The sequence below is a fragment of the Elephas maximus genome, chromosome 10 (assembly GCF_024166365.1).
Source record: "Elephas maximus indicus isolate mEleMax1 chromosome 10, mEleMax1 primary haplotype, whole genome shotgun sequence".
Lineage (NCBI taxonomy): Eukaryota > Metazoa > Chordata > Mammalia > Proboscidea > Elephantidae > Elephas > Elephas maximus.
The window spans coordinates 16,107,954-16,135,495 of record NC_064828.1 but is presented as its reverse complement, the minus strand read 5'-3'; the positions used below and the strand labels follow the sequence as shown (position 1 = coordinate 16,135,495).

The following is a 27,542-nucleotide window of genomic DNA, read 5'->3' as shown; positions in this document are numbered from 1 at the left end:
GATCTCCCACTTTCCTGTTCCGGTTCCCGCGCAGCAAGTGGACAAAGCTCTCTGACCTGGTCTCCCTCCCTCTGGCTCTTTAAGCCGCTAGAGCTCAGATCTGCGCCCCGCCCCCTATCCCGCCCCCGGCGCGGAGCCCCGCCCCGAGCCCTCCGGCTCTGAGCCACGCCCCGATCCCGCCCCCAGCCCTCCTGGCGCTGAACCACACCCCGATCCCGCCTCCGGTGCGGAGCCCCGCCCGAGCCCTCCCGGCGAGGAGTCCCGCCCCAGCCCGCCTGGAGCAGAGCCCCGCGCCCGGGCCCGCCCCCGGCGCGGAGCCCCGCCTCCGAGCCACCTCGGCCCCTCCCCCCGGGCCCACCAGTGTCGCCGCAGCCGCAGCCGCCAGGCCGCCCTGCCTGGACCGCTACGCTGCCATGGCTGGGGGCCGTGGGGCTCCCGGACGCGGCCGGGACGAGCCGCCGGAGAGCTACCCGCAGCGGCAGGAGCACGAGCTGCAGGCGCTGGAGGCCATCTACGGCGCTGACTTCCAGGACCTGCGGGCAGATGCGTGCGGACCGGTAGGAACGTGGCTTGTCCGGCCCGGCTGGCGCCCCCTGGCCCGGCCTCCCCGGGCCTAGGGCCCGAGCCGAGACGCTTCCTGATTGGGTGACCCTTTAGGATCCTACAGCCCTTCCATTTCCCCAGGTTCCGCCTACGCTTACTTTTTGTTCTTGCACCCACAGCCATCCGGCTAGGTCCCCGGAACCGCCACCTGGGCCGAGTTCTCGTACATCTTTTCCGCCACCCACGTCGGCTCTTCTCTCTTACCTGATGCTGCGTCTTACCCCCACTGACACCCACAGCATTCCTGCCACCCCGCGGCCCTCCCGTGTTTTTCCTGAAAGCCCTTGAGGATGATACAACAGCACATTAACATTGGATCATTGCAGCTTATTCTGGGAACAGTTTGGGGCGCTTGCGCAGACCTTACTGATGCCCTTAATCAGGACCTTCTTCAGATCTCATTCTCCCGGGTATTCAAAACTGTAAACCATATAACCCCCTTTCTCTTCCCCAGGCAGCCTCACTGTGGCCGCCGGTGGGGAGGAACTTTCCCTCAGTACCTTTCTAAGGCACTTAGCAGAGAGTAGAGAATACATCTTAGCTGTAATGGAGAGTGTGCCGAGTCCACGTATTTCTAAACGGCATTTGGGTTAAAACATTATTTTCCTTTTTGTCTGGAAGTAAGTTAAGGCAACGGGTTTGATTTTTTGGTTTACTTTCCTTCATCTGCCTTTAATTCTATCATTCCGTTTCATCTGCCTCATCTCCACATCCAGGATTTCCTCAAAAACTGGATCTTTTGGGCCTGTCGGGGCAAAACATCTTCCTTCTCCCCTGGTGTGCTTCTTCCTTCATTCAGGAAATATTTATTGTTCTGGGGATTAGGAATACAGCAGTGGTCAAAATAAAAACTCCTGCCCCCAGGGAGCTTCTGTTCTAGTGCTTCATTTCAAGAGTTACTTTTAACTTGAAATTGTACAATAATGTAGAACTCCCCTTGCATATGCTCATACTAAGATAATAACATTCTAGTGATCTGGCAACTTCTGTGTTCCAAAACATTATTGAGAATCAGGAAGTAACGATTAAGCAGCCAACCAAAATAAGTGTCACAAGTATACACCCATACTCAATGCAAAGCCCCTAAGACTTTGTTCAGCACCAATTTATTTATTTTGTACACAATTTTCTGGTTCTAAGGCTACAGGAAAATGGAAAGGAAAAAGGAGCTGCTGAAGGTAGGGATACTGACAGTCTTGAGAGTTTAGAGCTGATGGCCTTTATAACAAGAGAGAAGACCCCCCTCGGAAAAAAAACTACAGAAGGCAGAAGAATTCAGTTAGCTGTCTATGGGGTGAGGTGCACAGGGCAAATGGCCCTAAACACTTTCCTTAGGCCCCAAAGGCAAACAACTAATGGTCATAATGATGAATCAGAGTTCAGTCATTCAACAAGTACTTATTATCTATCAGCTGACATTTGCCAGTCTTTAGGAAAAGGCTATGCAGGTCTGCAATCCCTTATCCAAAACCCTGGCAGTGTTCCCGCTCATGTTCTTGTATGCATGGACCACACATTACCTACCCCTTCCTTGGGTGTCTGAGGGCAGCATCCATAACCAAACACAGCAAGGATATCCATGAATTTTCAAATATTCACACTGAGTAGAAAAAATAAAGACTACAAATAGCCTCATGTCAGTTCAGGCCAAATTTGCCCCCGGTAAACTCGGGTCAGATTTTTAAACTTCTTTTGGGGGGATGTGTTATAATGTAGATTTCATTTAGTAGCTCAGGTATATTATTTAGAAATAACTAAACATTTTGGGGTATATACTAAAAATTATTTTATACATTAAACATGTTTGGACCCCAGTGGTTTATAATATGATTTTCCATATAGTTACAAAGTTATTATCAACTAATTGTCTTGGCAAGCTTTCCATTTCAGCAAAGGCTCTGCACATTTCTATTTTGAAAGCTATTGCAAATTTTCCTCCAAAAAGCCTGCTCCGTCTCTGGGCCTACCAATAGTGTATGAGAGTGCTTGTTTTCCCACATCTTCACTAACATTGCTATGTCAGGCTTTTTCATCTTCACCAGTAAATAGATGAGACATATCTCATTTTAATGTGTGTTTATTCAGTTGTAAATTATGTAGACCATCTTTGGAAGTCATGGATTTTTCTTTTTCTGTGAATCTGTTCATGCTCTTAGTCTATTTTCTACGGTACTGGCTTTTTTTCTTATTCATTTGTAAGAGCTATTTATATATTAAGAAAATTAACATTTTGAGTCATAGTGCAGCTATTTCTCCCTAATTAACAGACTCTCCTTGGAAACTGTATGGGGCAGTTCTACTCTGTCCTGTAGGGTCGCTATGAGTCAGAATCAACTCGAAGGCAGTGGGTTTGTTTTTTTTTGGTTTAATTAACCATGTGCATTTTGATATTTATGTGATTTATGCATTTTTAATATAGTCAAATTTTGGAAACTCTGGTGGTGTGGTGGTTAAGAGCTGTGGCTGCTAACCAAAAGGCTGGCAGTTCAAATCTACTAGGCGCTCCTTGGAAACACTGTGGCAGTTCTACTTTGTCTTATAGGGTCACTATGAGTCAGAATCGACTCAACAGCAATGGGTTTTTTGGTTGGTATAGTCAAATTGACCTGTTTTCTGTTTTATGGTCCCTGTGGTTTTATTTCTTTTTAGAAAAGACTTCTCTTGTCTAAAGTTATCAAAAAATTAATTGCTGAGATTTTCTTTTCTTTCATGACTTCATTTTTAAACTTTAATCAAATACAGGCAGTTTCCAGGTTATGAACGAGATCTGTTCCTAAGTGTGTGTCTTTAAGTCAAATTCGTAGGTAAGTCAGAACACATGCATACGCTTCTTTTTTAGTCTTACTTTAGTACGAGACAGAGCCCTGGTAGGGCAGTGCTTAAGGGTTCTGCTGCTAACCAAAAGATCAGCAGTTCCAGTCCACCAGCCACTCCTTGGAAAGCTATGGGGCAGTTCTACGCTACCCTAGAGGGTCGCTATGAGTCAGAATCAACTCAAAGGCAACGGATTTTGGTTAGTGTGAGAAAAGGCTCAAAGCCTTTTCAGTGATTTAAAAGCTGGAGGTTCAGGAAGTGAAGGTGATTGTGATGAAGAATTTGTTGCGAGTAGGGGGTTGGTTCAGTGGTTTCAAAGTGAGGACAAGTGTACATCACATTAAAGGACAAATACTAGTTGTCCCTAAGTCCAGTGTTTATAACCTGGGGACTCACTATAAGTATTGAAATAGCTTCTTTTTTTTTTTTACATTCTTAGCTCCATCTAATTATGAATCTGTTGCCCCTAACCCCAGTTAACCAGCTAGACAAACACACTTGATTAAGTTTTTCAATCTTTTCCACTACTAATTTGAAATCCTACCTTTACATTATCTGAGATTGCTAGCTTCTTGGGGACATGTGTTTGTTCACTCCTGTGTTCTCAGCACCTAGCATGAAGCTCTCAAAAATTGTTATTGAATGAAATAATATTGTTTTAATCTATTTCTTGACTCTCTTTTCTATCCCATTACTATTTAAGTACCATTAGGAGCCCTAGTGTTGCAATGAATAAGTCATTGGTCTTGCAGAATTCTATCATGGGATCTCCCGCATTGTTTCTATCACCCAGACTGTATTTTCCGACCACCGATCCTTCTTTTTTCCGGCTCTCACATTCCAGTCACCAGTAATTATCAATGCATCTTGATTGCATGTTTGATCAATTTCAGACTGTAGAAGTTGGTAAAAATCTTCAGTTTCCTCATTTTATGAAGTAAAAGAGCTGAACAGAAGATTTCAAAGGCCAGCTCGAAAAGTTGTTTTTTGTTTTTTTGTATTTTAAATGAAGGTTTACAGAACAAACTAGCTTCTCATTAAATAGTATTCATACTGTTTTGTGACATTGGTTACCAACCCCATGACATGGCAACGTTCTCCCTGCCTTCTAGTCCTTGCCCCTGGGCTGGTGTGCCCCTTTATCTCGTTTTATTTTATGGGCCTGCCCAATCTTTGGCTGGGGGAAACCTGAGGAGTTACTTCATTACTGAGCTAAAAGGGTGTCTGGGAGCCATACTCTCAGTGTTTTTGCAGTCTCTGTCAGACCAGTAAGTCTAGTCTTTTTTTGTGAGTTAGAATTTTGTTCTACATTTTTCTCTGGCTCTGTCCAGGACCCTCTGTTATAATCCCTGTCAGAGTAGTTGGTGGTGGTAGCCGGGTAACATCTAGTTGTACTGGACTCAGTCTGGTGGAGGCTGTGGTAGTTGTGGTCCGTTAGTCCTTTGGACTAATCTTTCCCTTGTGTCTTTGGTTTTCTTCATTCTCCCTTGTTCCCAATGGGGCAACGTATTATAATGAAATGTGCAAAAATCTGGAGTTGGAAACCCAAAAGGGAAGTACCCAAAACCAAACGCATTGTCGTTCAGCCAATTCCAACTCATAGCAACACTGTGGGACAGAGTAGAACTGCCCCATAGACTTTATAAGGAGCAGCTGGTAGATTTGAACTCTGACCTTTTTTTTAACAGCTGAACACTTAACTACTGCACCACCAGGGCCCCAAGGGAAGTACATGCTTGGCATTTCTCAAGCTGAAAGAATTGAAAAAAAATTCAAGCCTCAAGTTGCAATGTTGAACAATTCTATGGGGAAAATATTGAATGACACAGGAAGCATCAAAAGAAGATGGAAGGAATACACAGAGTCACTGTACCAAAAGGAATTGGTCAACGTTCAACCATTTCAGGAGGTAGCATATGATCAAGAACTGATGGTACTGAAGAAATAAGTCAAAGCTGCACTGAAGACATTGGCAAAAAACAAGGCCCCAGGAATTGAATGAATACCAATTGAGATGTTTCAACAAAGGGATGCACTGCTGAAGTTGCTCACTTGTCTATGCCAAGAAATTTGGAAGAGAGCTACCTGGTCAACCTACTACAGGAGATCCATGTGTGCCCATTCCAAAGAAAGGTGATCCAACAGAATGCAGAAATTATTGAACAATATCATTAATATCACGTGCAAGTAAAAATTTGCAAAATATAATTCAAAAGTGGTTGCAGCAGCACATTGACAGGGGACTACGAGAAGTTCAAACTGAATTCAGAGGAGGACGTGGAACAAGGGATATTGTTGCTGATGTCAGATAGATCTTGGCTGATAAGCAAAGAAATTCAACTGTGTGGATCATAACAAATTATGGATAACATTAGGAAGAACAGAAATTCCAGAACACTTAGTTGTGTTTATGAAGAACCTGTACATAGATCAAGATGCAGTTATTCGAACAGAACAAGGGGATACAGTATGGTTTAAAATCAGGAAAGGTGTGCATCAAGGTTGTATCCTTTCACCATACATATTCAATTTGTATGCTGTTCAAATAATCCAAGAAACTGAACTGTATGAGGAAGAATGGGGCATCAGCATTAGAGGCAGACTCATTAACAACCTGCAATATGCAGTTGACACTACCTTGCTTGGTGAAAGTGAAGAGGACTTGAAGCACTTTCTGAAGAAAATCAAAGGCCACGGCCTTCAGTGTGGGTTACACCTCAACATAAAGAAAACAAAAATCCTGACAACTGGACCAATAAACAATATGATGATAAATGGAGAAAAGACTGAAGTTGTCAAAGATTTCATTTTACATGGATCCACAATCAACACCCATGGAAGCAGCAGTCAAGAAGTCAAAAGATGCATTGCATTGGGCGAATCTGCTGCAAAAGATCTCTTTAAAGTATTAAGAAGCGTACAAGGGAAATATTAGTCCAAAGGACTAATGGACTACATCTACCACGGCCTACACCAGACTGAGTCCAGCACAGCTAGATGGTGCCCAGCTAGCACCACTGACTGCTCTGACAGGGATCACAAGAGAGGGTCCCGGACTGAGCTGGAGAAAAATGTGGAACAAAATTCTAACTGAAAAAGAAAGACCAGACTTGCTGGCCTGACGGAGATGGAGAAACCCTGAGAGTATGGCCCAGGGACAACCTTTCAGCTCAGTAATGAAGTTGCTTCTGAGGTTCACCCTTCAGCCAAAGAGTGGACAGGCCCATAAAACAAAATAAGACTAAGGGGCACACCAGCCCAGGGGCAAGGACTAGGAGGCAGGAGGAAACAAGAAGGCTGGTAATACGGAACCTAAGGTTGAGAAGGGAGAGTGTTGACATATCATGGGGTTGTTAACCAGTGTCATAAAACAATATGTTTACTGACTGTTTAATGAGAAACTAGTTTGTTCTGTAAACCTTCATCTAAAGTACAATAAAAAAAAAAAAGTTTCTGATTAATAAAGGAAAGAAAATAAAGTGCTAAAAAGCAAAAACATCACCTCGAAGACTAAGGTGTGCCTGATCTGTGGCACAGTGTTTTCAGTCACCTCAGATGCATGTGAAAGCTGGACAATGAATAAGGAAGACGGAAGAAGAATTGACGCCGTTGAATTATGATGCTGGCAAAGAATATTGAATATACTGTGGACTGCCAAAAGAACAAACAAACCTGTCTTAGAAGAAGTACAGCTAGAATGCTCCTTAGAAGCAAGCGTAGTGAGACTTCATCTCATATACATTGGACATGTTATCTGGAGGGACCAGTCCCTGGAGAAGGACATCATGCTTGGTAAAGTAGAGGGTGAGTGAAAAAGAGGAAGACCCTCAACAAGATAGATGGACACAGTGGCTACAATAATAGGCTCAAGCATAACAACGATTGTGAGGATGATGCGGGACAGGGCAGTGTTTCCTTCTGTTGTACACAGGGTCACTATGAGTCGAAACTGACTGGACAACACCTAACGGCAAGTTTTACGTTAGTTTTTTCATATGAATTTCAGAATCACCTTACCTAGTTTAAAAAATTCTGGTGTTTTTATTGGAAGAACATTACATCTATTTAATTTGGCAAGAATTCATATTCTGGATATTTTAAAGCCTATTTAAAATGAAGCCGTAGGTTATTAAACTTTAAGGAACCTGGCATTTCTTAATTCTCACCAGCATGACAAATAGGCAAATAGGGCACTTGAGAACAGAAGACGGTGACTTTGGTGATTTTACAAGATCAGTTACAGAAAGCGTTCATTTTTAGAAAAGGCGGTGTGGGGGAAATCAGTAATTAAGGCATTTAACATGAAATGTAGAGCTATTATCTAGTTTCCATTTTCTGAGTTTTTACTGTTAGCATGTTTCTGAGCTTTTCCTATCCGCTTTTTTATTTTTGGCATCTGTCCTAGTTATCTCGTGCTGCTACAACAGAAATACCACAAGTGGATGGCCTCAACAAACAGAAATTTATTTTCTCACAGTCCAGTAGGCTGGAAGTCCAAGTTCAGGGCATTAGCTCCATGGGAAGACTTTCTCTGTCTGTCAGCTCTGGAGGAAGGTCCTTGTCATCAGTCTTCTCCTGGTTCTTCTTGCTTGGTGGTAATGAGGTCCCCCGTCTCTGCTGGCTTCTCTCTTTTATATATCAGAAGAGATTGACTTAAAACACAACCTAATCTTGTAGATCATAGAGAGAGGATTTATAATGCATAGGAAAGTCACATGAGATGATAAAATGGTGGACAGTCACACAGTCTGGGGGTCATGGCCCAGCCAAGTTGACAGATATTTTGGGGGAGCACAATTCAATCCATAACAGCATCTTCCCAGAGTTAAGAAAACCAAAGGCCTGACCACATTATCTGTCTTGCACATGTTCCTTTATTTCTAGATTGTTTGTATTTTCACACAATCTAGAAGTAAAGGTTAGTTTCTTCCCCATGTTACAAAATATGGGGAGGCCTGAAGCAGGTGAAAAACGAGGCCACAGAGCAAAACCTTGCCATCAGAATTCAAGGAGGACATGATTAGCAGAGTTCTAGACCAAACCCCTGGCAAGTGATTTTCATTGTGTGATGTTTTCAATTAATTTCCCAAATCTCATCCCCACCCTGCTGCTTGTCTTGTAAACCAGGGTTTAATCATGGGGCTTGATCATTGACCCCATAGGCTTCAGCCTTTGAACTTGAAATGGCTGATAAAATTCTCAGTTTTTAACAGTCTTGCCCGTTACTAAAGAATTTAACAGAAGTAGGCACGTGCTTAAAACAGCTTGTTTTGTTGAGGCAAGTGGTAGGCTGCGTCTGAGAAAAGCAGATTCGGACTGAGCCTGCGGATTTCTGACAGCGCTGCCTTCTGGAGGTTCCTCCGGGTGGGAGTGCACTGCGCTGAGAGGAGGGCCTCCAAGGTGGAGTTCCTCATTCTTTGGGGGAGTTTAAGATCCTTGACTCTTTCTCTTCCTTGAAGAGCTGATGCTTTTTTTATTTTTTTGGAAAGAGTTTCAAAGAGCATTGTCTCTCCTGTGTTCTAGGGCTGAGTTTGTATCACCCCATTGCTTTTATATGCTGGAGAATTTATCTGGCTGTTTTATAACAGGTCAGGGGAGTATTCCCCTTCGTGACTCCACTAAGATGCAAATTTAATTCATATCTCACTATAGCAATATACAGCCTTCTATCCGTTGCTGCTTATTCGTGTCACTTGCATTTTCAGTTTTCAAAACCAATTCGCTTTTTCTCATACACAACTTTGTATATTTTATAGCTGATACACTTTGCGTTGTGTTTTCTTCTCCTTTGGTGCACTCAAAAAATTTTTGGTTACCCCTTACTTTGTGTTTATTTGCCTGCAGATATTCTAAGAATTCATTATTGTGCAGGTTAACTCAAAAATTTTATCAGCCACAAAAATCTAGTGCCCACTTGTCTTCTAAATGCATGAAGGAGACCCTACCCCACTCCATCCCCAGTGTATTTGGGTGGTGAAACTGTTTTTTAATCAAGCCTTTGTTCAGCTCCAGGAATCCTTGATTGACTTAATGTGAGTAAATGCTCTGTATTCTAAGCATGTCTTGCATAAAAGCCTCTTTACACGTTTGGGAACCTTTCAGTTTGCTAAAGAAAAGCCTGGCAAATAGTTTGTTCTTTTTTCTGAGGACGCTATTCCTTGAGTGTCTTTTTTTTTTTTTTTTTAAAGTGTGCCTATATTGGCTAGGATTGTTTGACTGCATATGACAGAAAACTTAAAATAACAACTAAGTTTTTTTTTTTTTTTTTCTTGCCTTTCATGTAAAAGTCTGGAATTTGGACTTATATCTTGCTGTTCCACCATCCTTAATGTGCCCCTCCTGGTCCAAAATGGCTGTCTCAACTCCAGCCATCACATCAGTTTTCTAGCCAGCTGGAAGGAGAAGGGGACAAAGAAGTTGTATCCCTTCTCTTTAAGGTCATTTCCTGGAAGTTGGATTTGATATCTCTTCATATGCCTTATTGGCCAGGAATTAGTCCAGTGACATGGCCGCAATCTAATGCCCAGGTGCAAATGAGTCTGGGAAATGTATCCAGCTAAAAAATCAAGGATTCTGTTGCTAAGATTTCATTTTACTGTATCTACAATCAACAGCCATGGAAGCAGCAGTCAAGAAATCAAAGGACACATTGCATTGGGTAAATCTGCTGCGAAGGACCTCTTTAAAGTGTTGAAAAGCAAAGATGTCACCTTGAAGACTAAGGTGTGCCTGACCCAAACCATTGTATTTTCAATCGCATCGTATGCATGTGAAGGCTGGACAGTGAATAAGGAAGAGCAAAGAAGAATTGACACCTCGGAATTGTGGTGTTGGCAAAGAATATTGAATATACCATGGACTGCGAAAAGAATGAACAAATCTGTTTTGGAAGAAGTACAACCAGCATGCTCCTTAGAAGCAAGGATGGCTAGACTTTGTCTCATATACTTTAGACATGTTATCAGGAGGGACGAGTCCATGGAGAAGAACATCATGGTTGGTAAAGTACAGGGTCAGTGGAAAAAAAGGAAGACCCTCAACGAGGTGTATTGACAGAGTGGCTCCAAGAATGGGCTGAAGCAAAGGGCCACATGAACCAGAGTCTACATCATCCTGAGACCAGAAGAACTAGATGGTGCCCGGCTACAACCGACGACTGCCCTGACAGGGAACACAACAGAGAACCCCTGAGGGGGCAGGAGAGCAGTAGGATGCAGACCCCAAATTCTCGTGAAAACACCAGACTTAATGGTCTGACTGAGCCTGGAAGGACCTCGGTGGTCATGGCCCCCAGCCCTTCTGTTGGCCCAGGACAGGAACCATTCCCGAAGCCAACTCTTTAGACATGAATTGGACCGGACAATGGGTTGGAGAGGGATGCTGGTGAGGAGTGAGCTTCTTGAATCAGGTGGACACTTGAGACTATGTTGGCATCTCCTGCCTGGAGGGGAGATGAGAGGGTGGAGGGATTTAGAAGCTGGCGAAATGGACACGAAAAGAGAGAGTGGAGGGAGAGAGAAGGCTGTCTCATTAGGGGGAGAGTAACTGGGAGTGTGTAGCAAGGTGTTTATGGGTTTTTGTGTGAGAGACTGACTTGATTTGTAAACTTTCACTTAAAGCACAAAAAAAATTATTAAAAAAAAAAATGGGCTCAAGTATTACAACGCTTGTGAGCATGGCACAGGACTGGGCAACGTTTTGTTCTGTGGTACGTAGGGTAGCTATGAGTCAGAACCGACTCGACGGCACCTAACAACAACAACAATTGCTAAGAAATATGATGGAAGATAGATATTGGAGAACAGTTAATACTCTTGGCTGAGAAATCCCTCAAGCTCTTTGCCCTGTGGAGAGGAATATTACTCAGGACCAATTAAAACTCTATCTGCCAAAGATAAGGGTCTTTAAAGTAGCCAGTCAGCCTGGTAACTTCAGTGTCCTGCTGTTCTTACTTTGGGTCGGCCTCACTTGGTACTTGGATCTGGACAAGTTGTTGGGTTTGTGTCCAACCACTTATCAGTCCTTGGTGCCATAGGTCTGTTGCTTCCAAGCCACCACCACTAGATTTGTGTGTCTTCTAAAGCTGAAATTTTTATGCATGTAGGAGTCTCTTCACTTTGCTCCAAAACTCTTTCCTCTCCTAAGAGTTTGTTTTGACACTGCTTAGACTCACTGCCATTATCACTGCTGTCCTGCTAGTGTTGCTCAGCTGCAGGAGTTACTGGAACACGAGGCCTGCATGATGGTCTGTGGCCGGTCCAACCCAGGACTGTTCTCACAATGTTAGCTCTTCTCATTTAGGTCCTTCTAGCGATAGCCCCAATGTTCTACACATCAGTCCTCCCCACCAAGGGAATGTGGTTCCAGGGGCTGGCTGAGAGAGCTGAGCATTTGAAGGTCTCCTTCCCTGGGCTCAGTCTGCTTCGTTAAGCATTCCCTTTGGTAAAGAATATCTTCAAAATATGTTGTCCCTAGTAGGCCACTGTTCCCTGAAGCTTGTTTTCAGTTCCAGTGACTGGACATATAGTCGTGGCCTCCCCATACTGTTTCCCAAGTACGTTCAGGTACACACTTCACTTCCTACATAAAGACAAAAGAGAATGTTACACCAGATTTGTCACCTTGCATATGCAGAGACAACTCACCTCATGTGGCCATATGTTATCTGTGTGTTGCAAGTTTATTTCTATACTGGGCCCAAGAAAGCCTATCCTTCCATTTACACTTGTAGGTTTTACTTGTACAGGTTACTGATAACCATGCTTCTACTTCTTATATTCACGTGTTTCCTGCTCCTTCCAGCTTTAGAAAAACCAGCCGCTGTCCCGTCGATTCTGACTCCTGGTGCCTCATGTGCGTCAGAGTAGCCTTATACTCCACAGGATTTTCAACAGCTGATTTTTTGGAAGTAGATTGCCAGGCCTTTCTTCCGAGGTGCCAATTGTAAAGAGCTACTCTAATTTTGTGACAAAACCAGAAGATCTGCCATTACTCCTAGGTGAAGTGCTTGCATTTTAACATCTTTCACATTGGACCTGCTGGGTCTTGAACGTCTTATGTTAAGAAAACCATCCGTATGACATTTCCGCTATTTTCTTACCTCCTCGTTACTTTGCCTCTTTTAAGCTGTCAGTCAGCGTGAACTTTGAGCACTCTTCCCATTTGTTGTTCTGAAATAAAGCTTTTAATCGTCAACTACAAAATGAGAAAATTAAAGGGAGAATAACGGGTGAGTGAAGATGTATTCATACAAGATAAGTTGACCCTTCCCAAAATAAGACAGCACTTTATTCTGAGATTATGTCCATCCTTCTGGTTTCAGTATTAAAATATACGGTATCTTGTAAAGTCATATATACAGTAAAAGAGAGGTGGGCTGTATACACACACACACACACACACATATATTTTTTTTTCCTTGATAAAATTATAAGTTGGTGATTGTAAGTATCTCCAAATTTTGTGGCCTGTGAAATGAGAAGACCTGCAGAGATTTGATCTGGTGTAGAAGGCACTGGTAAAGTTTTGTCTTTCTCTCAGTTTTTGCCTCTCATATATGGAGATATATAACCTCCGGACTTCGCTGGACTGTTGTCAGGAAACAAATAACAGTAACGGGCCAAGACTGGCTGATAAGATTTACTTCAGAATAATCCGAAGTGGTGGTTGGGGGCAGGAGTGGCATATAGATAAACAAGATTTGTCTTAAACTGATAATTGTCGAAGCTGGTCAATGGACATATAGAGTTCGTTATATTATTGTTTGTTTTTGTTTGAAAATTTCCATAGTAAAAAGTTTTTAAGTGGCTGAAAGAGTGGCTATTTAAGGAGACCATCAAGGCAGTAGTTTTTCGTCTTTTTCTTGGCAACTAAATATTCAAGCCGTCCTAGCAACTGTCCTAGTAAGCTAGTGCAGCTATAACAGAAATACCACAAGCAGATGGCTTTAACAAGCAGACATTTATTCTGTCACAGTTTAGGAGGCTAGAAGTCCGAATGCAGAGTGCGGGCTCTGATGGAAGGCTTTCTCTCTCTGTCTGCTGTGGAGGAAAGTCCCTGTCTCCTTTCAACACCTGTGGGCCCAGTGTTCCTTGGAGATCTACTTATGTCTTGATTTCAGTCTTTCCCTGGGTCTAGGAGCTTCTCAGTCAGCATAGGAATCCTGGGTCCAAAGGATCTGTTGCCAGCTGTTCTTTCTTGGTGGTAGTCAGGTTCCCCTCTCTGCTCGCTTTTCTCTTTTATATCTCCAAAGAGATTGACTCAAGATACAACCTAATCGTGTAAATTGTGTCTCACCTCATTAATATCATAGGATTGATAACACAAAGGATAATTACATTAGATCGCAAAATAGAGGACAACCACACAATGCAGCCTAGCAGAGTTGACACACATTTTGGGGTGGGGGGGCCACAGTTCAATCCATAATAGCAACTAAATGCTTTGTTTGCTAAATTCTGTCTTGTATATAAAGCAGATAAAAGCTGGGCTGTTCTGGTTGAAGAGAGAACAGGAGGCCTGAAGCCCTGTTAGTTTAGTCTTATTCTCACCCTTTTGAGGCTCCTCTGGGGAAACCCACCAGCCTCAACATCTGCTTTTTTTCCTTCTCCTGTCCTCCTCTTAGCAGGACTTCAGGTGGTGCAAATGTTTAACGCACTTGGCTGCTAACCAGAAGGTTGGAAGTTTATCCAGAGGCATCTTGGAAGAGAGGCCCAGTGATCTACTTCCAAAAAATCAGCCATTGTAAACCTTGTGGAGCACAGTTCTATTCTGATACACATAGGGCCACCATGAGTCAGAACTGACTCCAAGACAACTGGTTTGGGGACTTCTCTTACTCTAGAAGAAGGGTCCTTCCTCCTATCAAAGTCCAATTCATCTCCTGTGCCTGGCATCCATCACCTTCTGCCCTGTGAAGTGTTTAGCTGCTTCAGATCCTAAATTTGTATATTTCCCTCTCCTCCTTAACATTCCTGTCAATATCCTCATGTGCTCTAGTATCTCCCGCCTTTAAACAAAACGCAAAACACATTGTGCCCTTGATTTCACATCCTTCTCAGTCTATGGCCCCATTCTCTGTTCTCCTCCCTCCTCTCTTTAATACTGAAACCCAAACCTTCTTGAAGGAGTTGTCTAGACTTACTGATTCCACTTCCTCACCTGATGTTCACTCCTCAACACGCTGAGGTTCACCCACTGAACTCGTGTTGTCCTGTTACCCAAGCCAGTGGGTGCTTTCTGTCCTCATCCTACTCAACCCTAAGGAGCTTCTGTGACAAGACACCTCCTTTATGTTTTCCTCCCCCATGGTTAGCTCTCTTGGTCAGCTTTTCATCCTCTGTCCAACTTCTAAGTGTTGGAGTGCCCTGGGACTTAGTCCTGGCCCCCTTTCTACCTTCTTATTAGATCACATCTAACCCCTTAGCTTAAATATAAATTCTCCACCAACAAATCCCAACTTTCTGTCTCCATCTAAAGCTTCTCAGACTTAAGGCTCATGTATCCAACAGTTAGTATTCCCACTGGGATGATTGACTCACAGGTATTACAGCCTCAATATGACCAAAACTGAACACTTCTGGTCTTCCCCCATCTTGGTAATTGCCATCAACAGCAAATATTCAAGCCAGAAACCTGAGTCATCCTTGGTTCTTTCATTTTCACTACCCGCATCTAACCCATTTGGCAGATCTTGCCATCTCTATCCCTAAAACATGCCTCCAATGTGCCTTCTTCTCTGTTTCCTTGGCCACCAACGCAGGCTATATTACAACAGCTTTTGACATCTGCTCTTGCCCTTCCACATTTATTCTTTACTCGGCAGCCAAAGCGATCTTTTGTGTATGTGTGACAAATGGATATAACAAAACATTTGCCAGTTCAGTAATTTTTACATATACAATTCTGTGACATTGATTGCATTCATCGTATTGGGCAACCATTACTACAGAGTGATCTTTTAAAACGTAGATCATTATCATTCCCACCTTAAAATCCTGCCATGGCTTTCTGCTTGGTTTAAAGTCCAGATATCTCACCTGGCTGACGAGGTGCTGTGCGATCTGGCCACTTCCTAATTCGCCTGCTTTACTTGGGCTCAGATGTTCCAGGCACAATGGCCTCCTTTTGGTTTTGGAATACACCAGTCTCTTACTCACTTTTGAACCTATTTACTCGCTCTTCCCTTGTCTGGAATGCCCTGTTTCTGGCTTGTCTCAGCTCAAATGCTGCATGCTCAGATAGGCCTTCCTAGAAAACCACATCTGAGTAGTTTCCTTCACACCCCCACCCCTGACCATCCTCTCAGTCATAGCTTCAACAGCACTTTCTAAATTTACAGTTACATATTTATTATGTTCGTTTTCCCCTACCAGACTGAAAGTTCTGTGACTGCCAGAACCATGTCTGTTTTTCTTATTTCTGGGTACTCGGCGCAGTGCCTGATGCAGGGTCAGGGCTCAGTAAGCGTGGGCGACTCCTGTGCGATGGGTGAGCGAGTGGATGAGAGGCCCCGGGACCTGGAGTGTCTAACCCTCCTCAGGACCATGCTCATTGAATTGTGCTTTGCTAGAGTACTCACAGCCTTTATCAAGGATTATTATAAACAGCCATGTAAAAACGGCCTTTGCATGTATTATGTACATAGTTGATGTACATAAGTGTATTCAGGCACCGTATGTAAGTTTCCATGTTGTAAATTTCTGTTATCATTTAGTGTTGGCAAGTACTTTGTTGCCCCTAAGGAGTTTTCATGTTCATGATTTTATCCTTTCTGGACATTCAAAACAGATGTTTCTCTTTTTGCCCTGGCGGCCTAAACATTCATAACAAATGTCCAGGCATTGTCCAAACATAAGAAATGTCCAGTGACCAAGCCATAACAAGAGTGAAGCCTCAGTCACTGCCGCGTGCTAACTCTCAGGATTGGCGTTTTATTCACAAGGCAGAGTGATTATAAAAAAGAAACAGGTTTTAGAGTCAAAGTTGGATTTGATTTCCAGCTCTGTCACCATCTGTCTATGGCAAGCAACTTAAACTGTATCAGCCCCAGATTCTTTATCTATAAATTGGAGATGGAGTCCACCTTGCTGATCAGGCAAAGTGTAAGTGTTTCTTCCCTGGGCCTGCTTAGTTTTGGTTATATACGGAGAATATATACGGCCTCAAATCTTTTTTGGTAAAAAGTAGATGTAAATAAGTTAAAGAACAATAGAGTATATGGTTATTTGGTGAAAAGTCGTAGATAGAAAGTATATGCAATTTTAGAAGCATCATCAGATTTCCCCACGTCAACGGTTTTCACTTGTTAATATCTCAGTATTCAAGTCTTACTGTAAATATCCCCTCCTCGAGTCATGGTCCCTGGACCTTCTGTTAGCCCAAGACTAGATAGAACCATTCCCAAAGCCAACTCTTCAAACAGGGATTGGACTGGACTGTAAGAAAATGATACTGGTGAGGAGTGAGCTTCTTGGCTGAAGTAGACACGTGAGACTATGTGGGCAGCTCCTGCCTGGAGGGGAAATGAGAAGGCAGAGGGGGACAGGAGCTGGTTGAATGGACACGGGGAATACAGGGTAGAGAGCAGGAGTGTGCTGTCTCGTTAGAGGGAGAGCAGCTAGGAGTATATAACAAGGTGTATATAAGCTTTTCTATGTGAAACTGACTTGATTTGTACACTTTCACTTAAAGCACAATTAAAAAAAAAAAAGAGTGATAGGAAAAAAAAAAATCCCCTCCTCCAGATGCCTTCCTTGGCCCACCCGTGTCAATACCTTCTCCCCCACCACTAGGTCCCATTGTTGTTGTTGTTATTGTTCACTACCATCAGGTCAGCCCCCTACTCGTGGTAACCCCATACACAACAGAACAAAATACTGCCTAGTCCTGTGCCATCCCTGTGATCGGCTATGGATCAGACCATTGTGATTCATAGGGCTGTCACTGGCGGATTCTTGGAAGTAGATTACCAGGCCTTTGTTCCTAGTCTGTGTGTCTTTGGAAGCCCTGCTAAAGCCTGTTCAGCATCACAGCAGCACATAAGCCTCCACGGCACTAGGACAGCACTCAGCACGTTTGGCACTTAGTCACATTCGAGTGAAGGGAAGCCTAGCAGAACGTTTTGGTTCACTGCTTAGATAATCACAAAAAGGAAAATGCATTCTCTGGCACAGGTTCTGTTTTTAAACCATATTTTACGAAAATGTAACAAACAACTCTACAAAACATAATCACACATAATAATTAAAAAGCAGAGCTTTTGAACAACAGCGATCATTGTCTTAATTTTTATTGATTGGCTCTCTAGGAAAAAAATGGTTTTCTTTTTCTCTTTTAGGTCAAAGAGCCCCCTGAAATAAATTTAGTTCTGTACCCCCAAGGCCTCACTGGTGAAGAAGTCTACGTGAAAGTAGATCTGAGGGTTAAATGCCCTCCGACCTATCCAGATGTGTGAGTACCTTTGTAAAGAGCTTTGATGTGCTTTGAGTTTCCCGTTTTGACAACTCAGAAGCAGATTGAAATTAATGTTATTTTCTCCTTCCTGCTCCGGCTCCATTTAAAATTCTATTTCCTGGCACCTTTACTTCATCAAAACACACCAACAATAGACATTTTCATGAAACATATCTCGTTTTAAGCCTGCTTTTACTTGTCAAGCCGTCACCACAGATACTGATCTTTACACAGTGACTAATTGCTTCCTCTGACGTGTTCACTTTTGTTTGTTTAGTTCTTTATAAATTAGGAATAGGAGAAATCTTGAAGAAAAAAGGCTGAAGGTGTGGTGACTGTTAAACTGCACGCATACTTGGTTATAGAGTTAGATTGGGAAAAAGGGGGGGAGGGAGCTTTGAGTTTCGTTGTGGTAAGTTAGGCTCATACCTTTATCTCTTCCCAAATACCAATGCGGTGACCAAGAAATAGCCATTCCTCCATCCCTGCGTCCCACCTATATGAAAATAAAATAAAGCGAGATTGGCGTTAGAAGTCAGTGCTGAATCTGACCTTTTACTTCCTCAGGCAAAGGAATGCTGAGCATTGCAGTGCTTTTCAGTCACACTGCCAGTGACTCTTCCTTATGCAGGCCTGCTCCTTGCACTGCAGGGTGCCTAGCATCCCAGGCCCCTGTCCACTAATGCCAGTAGTGTTCCCTAGTCACTGAGATGACCAAAAAGCCCCCACGTATTTCTAAACGCCACCTCTGGTGGAGAACCACTGGTTAGGCAAAAGCGTTGGCAGGCAGGACTCAGTGTTCTTTTCTGGAAGTATCATGAACATGCAGAGTAATTTTTCCTCCAACATTCCATGTGGAAAGGCATGTTGGCTTAGTTCGTGTGATGTGGTTTGCGCTTACTCTGCAGGGAAGCAGTGAAGATTTTAGAGAAGGAAAATAGCCGGTAAAAGGAAGCACTGCCTTACACAGTGGGCGGTAGTTAAAGGACTTCGTTTCCTAAAAAGTGACGGAGGGTACCAAAATTGAGGCAAGTCCAGACTGAGCGCCTTGAAGACAGTAAACTCTTTTTTGTTCCTAACACCACGCCTAGAGTATATAAATAAAAATTAAAATTTTATTTTATTTATATAGGCAGGCTAAAATTAATTGATGAATTAATTAAAGGATAAATAAATTTATGGGGAAAATAGGAGTGCAAGTGCCTCAAGAATTGAAAATATTTCTTCTTCTGGAAAATCAAAATCAAGAAAAACTTAGACGTAAGTGTAAAAATGTTAATTTTAGCATTACTTATAAAAGCAAAAAATTGGAAACAGTCGAGATGTCAGGCACTGGAGCAGGGTTGTCAACCTCAGCACTGTTGTCATTTGGGGCCAGATAATCCTTTGTTTTGAGGGGCTGTCCTGTGTGTGCATTGTAGGATGCTTAGCAGCGTCCCTGGCCACTATTCACTAGATGCCAGGAGGACCCTCCGCTTCCCCAGACTGTAATAACCCAAAATGTCTCTAGACTTTTCCAGATGTCCCCGGAACACAAAATCGCCCCCTCTTGAGAATCACTGCACTAGAGAACTGTTCAGGTGAACCGTGATGTGTCCACTTGATAAAAAATATTATGGAATGATTTTCAAAAACAACATGGAAATGCTTATAAAAGGTTAAAAAGTAAATATTACAGCATCAAGTATATGAAATTAGGAATGAATGTGGCAAGGACATTAGGTTAATTAAAAGTTAATTTATTAGTGTTGTAGATGAATTTTTCTTACCATTCTGTTAATATTGCTATGTGATGGTTGTTTAATATTTTTTAAAATAATGATGTAAGGCTTGTCTGGGTGGGGGGTGGCATTCCTTTTCCTTCTGAAATAATATTATGCAGGAGAACTCTCCTTTTCTACAAAATAGTCCTTGATGCCCCTGTGAAAAATGGGATCCTGGGTTACATGAGCCATACGTGGACTCAGGGCTGTATGATGTTTCTGTTCCCTCATATAAATTACTTTCCCACAGATTTCCATCTATCCAAGTAGATAACGATTACAGCAACCTGTCAGTCATACTGAAGTATTGGGAGAATGCATAGGTAGGTGACTGGTAAAGGCTTCACTAAGGTAGAGGACCAGGAATGACTCAGGGATGCTTGGCAGGGAGTGATGAGTCACCTTCTCTTTAGTAAAATTAAATAAACCCTATTTAATCTCTGTGAGTTGTTATGGGATGTTATGGGAATAAAAAGAAGCATGAGGGCTGGCTATATAGTTTTGTTGAGCAGAAAATATCGTTTCTTAGACGAGCTCTATGGGGAGGAAGAGGAATAGTGGAAGTTTGCAGAGTGTTCGTGAGCATTTCTAGTCATAGATTGGGATAAAGCATTTTGTGGGAATACTGGACGCATCGCTGGGGTGCCATCTTGCCTAGTTATTGGTGGGCTGCTCCATGCTGGAGCACATGAATGAGTGCAAAGCCAGTGAGCTGTCAGAGCTGGGTGAGTTGATGTTGGGGTGCAAGCCAGCGTCAAGAATTGCCTTACAAGGTAGTACGTGGTTAAGTTACTAGTCTGGGGTCAGACAAAGAGCTGGAAAAGAAACCCAGAGTTCGGAATCTGGGGCAAATCAAAGCCAGTAGATAATAATTGATGTTGGGAACACAGGAAATTTTAACCAGGTTGTAAAGTTGAAATCATAAACAAACATTGCAGGGATACCAGGTTTAAGTGCAGTAAGGCTGATCACTTAGGGGATGGAGCTCCTGGCAGCCAAGAGTGAGACCTTTGACCAGCTCTCTTCCTCCCACAAGGTACTCATGACTTCATGCTGAGCACTGTATCAACTAGGGTTGCTGGGATGTAGTTGAAATAATATTGAGATTAAAGGAAGTGTTGCTGGGGCATAGAGAGGTTCATATATAAGACCTGTATGAAATCTCCAGGCCCAGTATTTGGAACTTAGCAAATGTTATTGCAAACAGGCTATACTTTCTGAAGTGCCTCATTTTTGTTTTTTTGTTTTTCTTTACCAGCGTCCCTGAAATAGAGTTAAAGAATGCCAAAGGTCTGTCAAATGAAAGTGTTAATTTGTTAAAATCCTGCCTGGAAGAACTGGCCAAAAAACACTGTGGGGAGGTAAGATTTGCTAAACTGGGGAATTATAAGAGAACCGTAAAAATCTCATTGTATTCACCAGCTTTTACCTACTGCCTTTTCTTTGGTTTCAAGGCTTTTCCTGTGTACCTCAAATCCAATTTGGACTAGAATATTTTGTTTCTTATTGGTAGCTACAAAGGTGCACATTGTTATTTTTATTCCTTTGACTTCCAGTATTTATGAATTACAAGTTTTAGAGTCTATACAGATGGCACTAATGATGCTTAGTGCCATCTGTACAGACTCTAAAACTTGTAATTCATGAATACTGTCTAATGGTTGCATAAGGAGCCCTTGTGGCATAGTAGTTAAAGCACTTGACTGCTAACTGAAAGGTCAGCGGTTTGAACCAACCAGCCACTGAATGGGAGAAAGATGTGGCAGTCTGCTTCCGTAAAGATTTACAGCTTTGGAAAAGTTCTGCTTTGCCCTGTAGGGTTGCTATGAGTCGGCATCAACTCAATGGCAATGGGTTTGGTTTTGGGTTTTTAATGATGCTTAAAATTTTTTCTGAAAATAGTCACTGTAGACCTAGCTGTATTTTTTTGCACACTTTGGCCCCTCCACTATGACCTGATCTTGACTCAAGCTTTCATGTTGGAAAATGTTTGCAAACAGGCAATTTCTGACCAAACATAGCCACCCCTTACCTTTTCATAACAGAAGAGCTAATTGTTTTTCTTCTCACTAGTTAGCGACATACTCTGCTCCTTCAGTGTCCCTTCTGTACCTGAGCATTTACATTTAGCTCAGTACTAAGTTCCACATATGAGCTTTCCATTGGGTTGTAGAGCTCTCTCTGGAGGTCAAGACTAGATGGTTTCTAGGGCAGAGTATTGCTGTTTTCCTTAAACCAGACTTTTCCTCACTTTTATGTAAAATCAGTATGTTTTTGCCTAGACCCTTGTGCTTAATTATCCCATCATGTAAAAACTGAGAAGAGTTAAGTAAGAACTGTTATTGTTGTATGCCATCAAGTCGATTCTGACTCATAGTGACCCTGTATGAAGGAGCAGAACTGCCCCATAGGGTTTCCTAAGCTGTAAATCTTTATGGGAGCAGATTGCCAGGTCCTATCTCCCGTGAAGCCACTAGAGGGTTCGGACCACTGACCTTTCAGTTAGCAGCCAAGTATTTAACCATTGCACTGCCAGGGCTCCTAAGTAAGGGCTAGTTACCAGTAACTACTCCAAGGCTCCCTTGTCTATTTTGAACCCCTATTAAAGATAACCAAAGGTAACTTTCGCCTCATACAAAACGACCAGATGATTTTTCACTCGTATTCCATATTTCTTAGTTATCTAATGCTGCTATAACAGAAATGCCCCAAGTAGATGGCTTTAACAGAGTTTTATTCTCTTACAGTCTAGGAGGCTAGAAGTTCACATTCAGGGTGGCATCTCTGGGAGAAGGCTTCCTCTCTGTTGGCTCTGGGGGAAGGTGCTGGTCATCTTTCTTCCCCTGGTCTAGGAGTTTCTCAGAGCAGGGACCCCAGTTCCAAAGGACACCCTCCATTCCCGGCACTTCCTTTTGATGGTATGAGGTCTCTGCGGTCTAGATTATGACACAGGGCTAGAGAGTTGATGTACTTCTGAGGTAGGACAATGAAGGTGTATTGTTGGCCTTGCCAGCTGAAGGCAAACTGCTTCAGTGGTCCTTCAAAACAGATATGGAGATAAAAGCATTAGCGGGATCGATAGCTGCATATCAGGTACCAGGACATGTATTAATTTGTTCAAGCAATGAAACAGCAGCTGCAGTTGGAGTCACTCTCTGGTTAAGTTTTCGATAATCCGCTGTCGTTCTCCAAGATCCATCTGTTTTTTGCACAAGCCAAATAGGCGAGTTGAATGGGGATATGCTGGGAATCACCACCCTTGCATCCTTCAAGTCCTTGATGGTGGCAGTAATCTCAGCAGCCTCTCCAAGAATGCAATATTGCTTTTGGTTTACTGTTTTTCTAGGTAGGGGCAGTTCTAATGGCTTCCAGTTGGCTTTTCCTATCATAATAGCCCTCACCCCACTTTTCAGGGATCCAATGTGGGGGTTCTGCCTGTTGTTGAGTATATCTATTCCAATTATGCATTCTGGGGAAATCACTACAGGATGGGTTCGGGGACCCACTGGACCTACTGTGAGACAGACATGAGCTAAGACTCCATTAATAGCCTGACCTTCATATGCCCCCACTCTGACTGGTGGGCCACAGTAGCGTTTTGACTGTCCTGGAATTAGTGTCAGTTCAGAGCCAGCACCCAGTAATCCCCCAAAAGTCTGATTATTTCCTTTTCCCCAGTGAACAGTTACTCTTGTAAAAGGCCGTAGATCCCTTTGGGGAAGGCTGGGAGAAAGATTAACACTGCAAATTCTGCAGTGTAGTGGTGTCCTTCCTCAAGAGGACCCAGCCTCCCCTTCATTCAAGGGTTATGCTTCTGTAAACTGGCTCAAGTCAGGGATTTAACTAAGGGGCCATGACTCTCTATTCTGGTAATTTGAGTTAGACTAACTTTCACTTGACCTAGAATTCTTCCTCTTGTACAGATCAAGTAAATACTTAGTAGACTTCATATCTGTTTCATTCCTGGGGACACCATGACTAAGTAGCCAATGCCATAAATCCATTCAAGTCAGAGTATTCTGATTATTGTTTTGGCTCTAGCATAACTGTGTCCACCTTGTCTTTGTCAATTTAGTGCTGCCACTTGGCCCCTATCACCATGGTGTCCAATCAGCCCCATCGTAGTTAGGTATCTCAGTTCAGTTAGGGCAGTTCCCACTATCAAATCTGACTTACATAAAATAGCAATCACAGCAGTCTTCAAGGATGCTGGGGCTTTCTTCACAAATTTGTTCCTCACATTGTGGTAAAGGATGTATCCTCTGGGCACCTCATGTTTGGGTCTGTGGGTCTAACCTGATAAATCCACTCTGACATGCCAGTTTCCCTAAGCCTTTGGATACTTTCTTCTGTAGTATACCAAGGCAGGTCTGGTACTTCAACTTGACTTAGTGTAGGCCACTGCATAATCCGTGCTTCAGCGAGCCAACCAAATAAACTATTAGATCCTTTCCTAACCTTCCAAGCTGAAACATTGAAGAATCTGTGCTTAGTGGGCCCATATTAATAAACTCAGACTGATGCATCTTTATGTTCCTTGCACCATTATCCCAGACCCTTAATAGCCATTCCCATACATATTCCCCAGGTTTCTGTTTGCTCACTGGGACTTAAGTCTAGTTATAGGTCTAGAAGCCAGGATCAGTAGTGTGGAATTGTTTTGAGAACATTCAGCACTGTCTGGTAAAGCATCTGCCTCAGGCGATGCCCCAGGCAGTGACTCAGGCAAGAGCTCACATAATGAGATTTGAAATGGCATTAAACACGAGAATGCACCATGCAGCTCTCTGTTTTTGTCTAAAATCTGTTTCACTTACGTCTGAACTACTGGAAAGTCTAAAATATATATGATTTCTAAAGTAGTTTTATTATCACGTAAAATAGATCCTAATTAGTATTGTAGTGTGATTTGGAGATCTGTTGGGGGTATTACAGTTACCGATATGTGACTTTTAAACAATGAATCATTTCATCATCTGCATGGGAATGGGTACTCAAAAACAGCTTGTTCTTAAGCACTTCTCATTGCCTCTGATGTAGTTTTAATCTCTATAACAGCCCTTTGGGAGTAAAATAAAAGTAAAATTAAGTGTACCTCTTACACTCTACTTTTAAAAATTAGGCAAAGTCGAATTCATTTATTCTTTCATTAATTCATTCAATACATATTTACTGCACGGCCACCATGTGCCAGGCTCTATCCTGGTGCAGGGAAAGCTACAGGGAACAGAACATTTGAGCCACACCATGAGGGTCACAGACAGAAAGCAAGCAAATCATTTTATAACAAGTCAGGTGCTGGTAAGTGCTATGAAGAATAGTTAGGATGAGGGTCTAGAGAGTGGTGGAGTGGCTGTTTTATATAAGGGTCAGGAGAAGCCCCTGGTCAAGTGACACTTGAGCAAAGGCCTGAGAGAAGCAAAGCAATGAACTGAATAGATGGGAGGCAGTGGGGGCGAGAGCCAGTTTGGAGAGTAGTTCTTATCCTCATCCAGTCTTACATATTTCGTCAGATTTATTTATACAGAAAGTGCTAGTAAATTAAATGGATCTGCAGAAGAAAAACTCTCCAAAGCTTAGCTCCTGGCTCCTTTCTGGCTTAGAAGTGGTTTCTCTCTGACATCATAGAAGCTGCCTACTTTTCCCAGCCTTCCTTCAAAGAGCTTTTCTTAGAAGATCTTGCCTCTTAGACCCTAAGATGAATATTTCTCAACTTTGAATCAAAGTACATTCAGTACATACCACAGCTTCTGGTGTAATAAAAATAGCTGTGGTTTCTTTGCATTTTATTCCCTGAAAGGTGAAACACAAGTAAACTAATTTTTATATTTCTGCATCAAAGACTTTTATATCTACCACCCTGTTAAGTCCTTTTAGAAACTGTTTTAAGGATATAATTGAAATAAGAATTTTGTAATTGCTTCGTCTTTATAATTGAGGAACAGGACATCTCAGTGTGGGGTTCCTTGTCTGCTTAAGGAACTTGGCACCCTCCTTCTTGGGGGTTGGGTTCACTAGTCAATGTGGGATCTTAGAAACCCCTGTTCTGTTGATTTACAACCCAAGTATGGTTTATGGTTCTTGGGGCTAGAGCAAAGTAGGTTTCTAGGGTCATGTAAAGAATGTCTGATGGGGGCCTTTTTTCTTCTGGTACCATCTACAAATGCTTCCCTAAATGGAAATGAAATACTTTTAAAGTATTGATCAGCCTCCTACTGGCTCATTACCTTCAGGGCAATAGCGACGCCTTGAGTATTTGCCTGTGTCCCCTGACAGAGTGTTTTCATTATGCTGTGTGGACAAATAAAAGCTCTAATGTAGCAATGTTTACACCCTGCACAACTGTCATTATGTAGACAGATTTTCTAGTTGGGAAGGTAGTTCTTGCTTTCATGCAGTCTGAAATATCTTAACAGGTTTATTTGTACAAAAAAAAATTTTTTTTTTCTATTTATTATACAGAAAATGCCAATGAATTGAATAGGCCTACAAAAGACACGTGAAGCATTTTTTTTTTTTTTTTTTTTTTTGCTAGGTGGTGATTTGTTTTGATAGCAGTACAATGAAATGAGCCCTGTAACAGCTTTCTCCTGCTGTGCTGGCTTCATATACCTTAATTCAGAATGTGTTGTATCAAAATGAATAACACCATTGTAAGTGGCTCTCTGATTGCAGGCATGTTGTTCTGTGGCTCTCTCCTTTGCGCTGTGTCTTCCCATTGTTTGCTCAATTATGGTTGCTTTTCTTAAACATGTTTAGGTGATGATATTTGAACTGGCGTACCACGTGCAGTCATTTCTCAGCGAACATAACAAGCCCCCTCCTAAGTCTTTTCATGAAGAAATGCTGGAGCGACGGGCTCAGGAGGAGCAGCGGAGGCTGTTGGAGGCCAAGCAAAAAGAGGAGCAGGAGGTGAGACTTGGCTGTGGAGTGCCGGTTGGCCAGCCTGGATGACCAGGAGCTTCTATAGGTTCTTAGTCTCTCTCTGCTGAGCCCCAGTCTTATCTTTATCTCTAGAATTTTGCTCAGCATTTGATTCAAGATACGGAGGTTAGGAGTAACTGAGAAAGAATTCTGAGTAGTCCCCTCCCAACATCCCCAATGCTGCCCCGTAGAACCCTTAGTCCCAGCGTTTTTTAAAAAAGAGGAAGTTTAACAAGCTATCTGTGATCTTTCTGAGCGTGTAAAGCTGTACAGAAATTGACTGAGTTTTGGAGGCTATTTTCTTTTTCACTAGGGTAAACAAGAATCTCCTGCCTAAAAGAGTAACAAAAGCCAGAGATTGAACTTTGTGAGTCTCGTTTTTTGTATTGCCTGTTCCTAATTAATTATGTAGACCAGTTATCCTTTAGTGTTTAAGGCTCCTCATTGTCCTCATTGCAGCTCTGGTGGCGCAATGGTTAAGAGCTCGGCTGCTAACCAAAGGTCAGCAGTTCAAATCTACCAGCTGCTCCTTGGAAACCCTACCAGGCAGCTCTGCTCTGTTTTGTGGGGTCTCTATGAGTCAAAACTGATTTAACGGCAACAGGTTTGGTTTGGTTTTATTGTCCTTGTTGTTTATAGTTAGACACATTGTTTATTAGAAGGTAGTGAATATTTGGAGCCCTGGTGGCACAGTGGGTTAAGAGCTCGGCTGGGCTGCTAACCAAAAGGTCAGCAGTTCAAATCCACCAGACGCACCTTGGAAACCACATGGGGCAGTACTACTCTGTTCTATAGGCAACAGGTTAGGTTAGGTTAGCTTAGTGAGTTTTAGCTAACAGTCTTGTTTTGGTATACTGCTATAACCTATAAATTTTTGATACGTTTTTGCCGTTTGTATTATTGTTGTTAGTTTTTGGTGAGTCTCTTAATAGGTTTGATAATTGCAACCTGGAATTTTAGGGGGCTGATAAAAAACACCCTTTT

At 42.6% G+C, this 27,542-nt stretch overlaps 1 protein-coding gene across 3 annotated transcripts in view; it reads left to right on the top strand.

The window, feature by feature from the left end:
- Positions 1 to 347: 347 nt before the first annotated feature.
- The window catches only part of EIF2AK4 (eukaryotic translation initiation factor 2 alpha kinase 4), a 112,876-nt gene continuing 85,681 nt past the window's right edge, over positions 348 to 27,542 (top strand). The window contains exons 1-4 of one of the 3 annotated variants that reach the window (XM_049897405.1): positions 348 to 557; positions 17,756 to 17,868; positions 20,893 to 20,995; positions 26,394 to 26,546. In XM_049897405.1, coding sequence (XP_049753362.1) covers positions 414 to 557; positions 17,756 to 17,868; positions 20,893 to 20,995; positions 26,394 to 26,546 — 513 coding nt within the window. In that variant the 5' untranslated portion in view covers positions 348 to 413. Of the gene's footprint in view, positions 1,014 to 17,755; positions 17,869 to 19,884; positions 19,958 to 20,892; positions 20,996 to 26,393; positions 26,547 to 27,542 lie in introns of those variants that run through there. The other 2 variants (XM_049897406.1, XM_049897407.1) reach the window with 2 other exon arrangements.